Source organism: Echiichthys vipera (assembly GCF_963691815.1).
Source record: "Echiichthys vipera genome assembly, chromosome: 1".
In the NCBI taxonomy this organism is placed as follows: domain Eukaryota; kingdom Metazoa; phylum Chordata; class Actinopteri; order Perciformes; family Trachinidae; genus Echiichthys; species Echiichthys vipera.
This window is the reverse complement of record NC_139826.1, coordinates 19,440,694-19,445,707: the sequence shown is the minus strand read 5'-3', so window position 1 is coordinate 19,445,707 and position 5,014 is coordinate 19,440,694. Positions and strand designations below refer to the sequence as shown.

Genomic DNA, 5,014 nt, shown 5'->3' with positions numbered 1-5,014 from the left:
GGTCACCAAATACTGTACTTTTATGTATACAGTATGTTGGAAATGTTAATTTATTTTGTCCTTCAGGGTCACTGTTGAGCCCAAATCTTCATCAAATGGCAAGTTTGCTTTATTCCGAGATCTGAGTGAGATTAAGTTGAAAGAGATCAACAGGATCAACTCGTTTTCTGTATGTTCATCTTCATAATCTTTGTTTCACTGATGGGATGAAGGTGATAAAATGTGTCCCGTTGTCAAAGATCCACTGAAGTGAAGTGTTCTTACATCTCTGCAGGGGTGGAGATGTATCTGCTGGGGTCACAAAGTACCACTCTCTCATTGTTACTTGCTTTGTGAATAAAAAACTTCATTCTCAGCGCTGATGCCACCGATGATGACAAGTGGAAAGACCTTGATGGTGTTGACTGTCCTCTTTCTAATTGAGGCATTCAGAGGATGGGACATCTCCTCTCTCTGGGTCTAAACCGTTCATGAACAAACCGCCGTTTCTAGCCAGAGGTGTCGTCAGGCCCTGCAGCATGGCCTCCCTCTCGTTCCTGTCCCGTTCATCGTTGAAATTGACCGACGCTGTCCTCCGGGGCAGAGTGAGCTCAGGGCCAGGGCTGAAGCCAAGCTCCGAGGACAGTTTGCGCTTAATCGAGGTGGCACGTTGGAACTTATCGTAGATATCAACGCTAACACGTCGCCGTGTTTCTTTGAACTCTGCTGAGACGTTGGCTGTCCACTCTGCAGCATGAGCTCTGATCTCTCCTACCTGTGGAGAGAAGGAGAGAGTGAAGTAAGTAGATATTACAGATGGATGCACACGGATGGCAGGTTTGATACTTGAAACTGTTGCACAAACAATTCCTGTTTTGATGACTTTGTGAAGTTAAATGGCAAAAAATGTAAAATAGAGAGAAATAAAAACCTTTCTGGTGGGTTTGTATGATGAAGGCTTGTAACAATAGCACTGTGCATTACTGCAGAACATTTCCCAGGCAACCATTTAGTTCAGAATAATAGAAAAAAATTATAATGCAGAGGATTTGTTGAAATTTTTCTATGACAGTCTTTTTGACAAATGTACTATAAACTGTATTATCTCTGTGTGTTAAAGCAATTTCATTCAAATTGTGACCGCTCAGAAAATGCTTTATTCACTGACAGACATCCATGAATTCAGGACCGAATCTCTCTCTTTCTCCTTTATGATGTCCATGTTTGACTGTCTTTTATTGTTTTTTTGTCCTCTGAGTATGATTTGCTTTGTCTATGACATGCACGGTATTGTCCTTTAGTTATCTAGAGCAGTGGGGACCGTGGCACTCTGCCAAGGTGTCCGTGAGAAGTTTTCAGATTCATTCATTTAAATGTTTTTATTTTTTACAAAAGGCCTTACACTTCAACACATAATATTTAACACGTCTGTGACTCTTAGAATCTGCAGATATGTTTAATATGTCCGATGTGCGAGATGTCTAATATATTTCTCTTGTGTTGCGTTTTCACATAACTCAGACTATAGAAGATTAAAAAGTACGACAAAGCCTCAGAGTGCTAGAGTTAGAGAGTATTCAGAGCACACGATGTCACTAACCAGGAAGTCAACTACATTACAACAATGTATCTGCAACTAGATAGGACTCTACAGAGTATCAATCTCTCTCACACACACACACACACACACAGCAGAGACATTATGTTGCAGCCATCACGCTGACATATTCTTTTTAACCTGACTTCCAAACCGGAAATATCTGAGTATTAAAAAAGAGAGTCTTATTTAGAGATAAATTTGGGGGAAACACAGCCATTGCGTTACTCTCTGTACATCTTAATTTAAATGAATGAAACACATCAGAGTCTGATATGAATAGAGTTTTATTTTCCACACCGCCTCGTTTTTTTTACTCAAGATATAAACTGTGACACGCGAAAAGGGAGGGAAAGTGCTTTCTCACTGTGTAATTGCTAATTGCCTCGGACATTTCCTAGTAATGTTAGAGCTCAGTCACCGTAATGAGAGTAAACTGTATGTTCTGTACTGTACCTTTACTACGAATGTTACAAACATTAAGTATAATGACAGTTAATGGCCTGACAGACCAATTACTGCTAATCGGTACAGCTAGGTTTTCTCTTTTCATTCTTAAATGATTCACTGCATGTAAATCCACAAAAAACAAAAAAGAAAAGGCAGGCTGACACACAGAAAGGAAGAGACACTAATATGTTTTACCTTTGTCCTTATATCCCATTAAAATGGGACTGTGCTGTTATCACTGAAGGGACACAAAGGTCTCTGTGCACACCACTGAAGTGGACACACTTGTAATGTAACGCCTCCAGTTACTAATGATAATAACACACTCACTCTTACAGGCCAGTACGATTGTGACGTATCACAGCAGGACTTCAGCATGAGAACCCAGGGGGAGCATAATCACACACACACACACACACACACACACACACACACACACACACACACACACACACACACACACACACACACACACACACACACACACACACACACACACACACACACACACACACACACACAAATACATTGCCACTTAACAGTTACAGTTGCAAACCAGAATCATTCAACTAATTATGTCTTACTCATGGGTACACTATGTCATGTCAGTATGTTCTTGTCAAAGATACGAGTCATGTTCCCTGAAACTCTTCTATTAGAATATGTTTGTTAGTGAAGAACTGGCTCAAATGTTTGACCAAATCTATATTCACACTCTCTATATTAACTAATCTATACTTATCGGTGAAGTCTAGTTACAACAAAGGCGTTGTCTATATATCGTTGCTCGCGGGCTCCCTCCTTAGTTGGGGAACAATATTTTCTGTTGTAAAAGCTGTCATAGTTACATGATCAGGGGATACACGTGCATTTGTTGACAAGCCAAGGATACACGTATACATCTGCCCAAGCCAGAAGTACCAGCGAGTGGAATGTCTTCATCCCAGGTAGAGTGGCCTATACCTCAGCACGTAATATCAAATGGATATAATTCATGGGGGACGTATGCCGTAAAGCAGTCGTATTTTTGTTGTTTTTTTGCGCACAGGTGTCGACCCGCTATCTGAAGTTACATTGTGCCAGTGAAAGCGATACAGACTCCGTGAGGATACGACAGATGGGTCATTAAACTTATTGCAAGTTGATGTACCATCACAAGGGTCTTGGAAATATATTATAACGATTGAAAAACTACATGTTGTTGTTTTAGGGGTCTTTCCTGTGAAAACCAAGTGTATTTGCACATCTTGTGTTATATTCAGAGCACACACAGTTTGATTGGATACATTTTCTGATGAGGACATCATCACACATTGTCCAAATTACCTCCTCTCTCTCTTTCTCTCTCTCTCTCTCTCTCTCTCTCTAATGTAATGCCATAAGACTGCGTTTATGTGTTTGGGTGGCAGACAGTGAGATTGGATTAGAAAACAGTCTTATCATTGAAATGAAGTTAAGCATAGGGCAAAAGTTGAGGCGGGGACATGGCACTGTAGCACAAACAACCTGTGTGTCACTATACTGAAGGAGACAAAGAGGGTGGAAAATGATGTATTGACAGGGATGTAGAAATAGAAAAGCGGAAAAAGTGACAACAGGGAGTTGTTAAAGAAATTAGAAAAGGGGAATGAATGAAGGAGTAAAGGAAACTCTCACCTCCTCTTTTGTCCTCTTGGAGATGACTCTGAACCAGTCTCCTATCATGCTGAGGATGGCAGCGAAGTAGGCCAGTCCCACCAGAATCCAGAACCATACAACTGGTTTATAATAATCTAAGTATTCTATTTCTGAGCCACCTAGACACGGAGACAGAAGCAGAAGTGTAACAGGTATGATGCAGAGAGACAGACAGGTTGAAAGGGCCTGCGTTGGTATTCAGTATTCATGTGTTCGTACCTGCTACAAAGTCTCCAAATCCTATGGTAGTCAAGGTGATGACCACAAAGTAAAGGGACTCCAGCACAGACCAACCCTCGATGTGTTTAAAGATGGCTGCCGGGAGCGCCACAAACAGCAGGCAGCCAAACAGCACAAACAGCAGCGTGGAGATGACCCGGATCTTTGTCTGACTGATGTCCCAGTGCTGCAGGAGAGAGAGAGGCACAGATAATCAACCTTTACAACGTGTGTTTGGTCTTTTTGATCACTGCAAACACACATTAAGCTTTGGTTCTCAATGTTTGTTGAAAGTCTTTGGATATGAGTGGTACAAAAGTTGAGGAAAGCTGTAGATTGTAAACCTGTGAATGATTTGACTGAAAGTGTTGGTGTGGCAGCGAGCAAGTGCTTGAAACACAGACACACCAGAAACCAATTTAGATATTTTATGCTAACATACATAAATGTATGTTATCCAGCAGTGAGAGGTAATTGTGGTTCAAACCACAGCATCATCACATCTAACAAAGTGGGAAAAACGGGCTCATGTTACTGATTTTGATGCTTTATTAGAGAATATATTAAGGTCCATGTAATAAGCGTTAGTTAATAGGTAATAAGAGCCTTATAAGTCCTTATAAGATGCTCACTTACATTATGCGCTAAGACTATATCAGTGTTAATAATGGCATTATAAACATGTTTATTGTTAGATTATAAGCTATTTTAAAGGCTTAATAGAAACACATTGTCATGCACATATTAAACAGTTACCTATACTCTAAAGCTATTGCCTTGTTCCCTTTTTACCTAATGACTAAAACTTATTTTATATATATATATATATATATATATATATATATATATATATATATATATATATAATAGGTCATTAGGTAAAAAGGGCCTAATTTTACCAGACTTTATTATATAATATATATATAGCAATGGGACATATATATACATATATATATATGTATGGTAATAGTATTCCATAAATTGGTCCCCTGGGTGCACTGGAAAAGAAAAAGCTTTGACAAACACACACCGAACACACACGCTTACACAATGAACTTTTGTCCTCTGTCCTCAGCCTTAATCATAATATTC

At 39.6% G+C, this 5,014-nt stretch overlaps 1 protein-coding gene across 1 annotated transcript in view; it reads right to left on the bottom strand.

Moving 5' to 3' along the window:
• Positions 1 to 415: 415 nt before the first annotated feature.
• The window catches only part of LOC310951668 (potassium channel subfamily K member 2-like), a gene marked incomplete at its 3' end in the record, with an annotated part of 10,098 nt that continues 5,499 nt past the window's right edge, over positions 416 to 5,014 (bottom strand). The window contains exons 6-8 of the mRNA XM_083920003.1: positions 3,923 to 4,109; positions 3,683 to 3,822; positions 416 to 754 (exon numbers count right to left, since the gene is read on the bottom strand). Of these exons, the coding sequence (XP_083776129.1) occupies positions 416 to 754; positions 3,683 to 3,822; positions 3,923 to 4,109 (666 nt within the window). The remainder of the gene's footprint in view (positions 755 to 3,682; positions 3,823 to 3,922; positions 4,110 to 5,014) is intronic.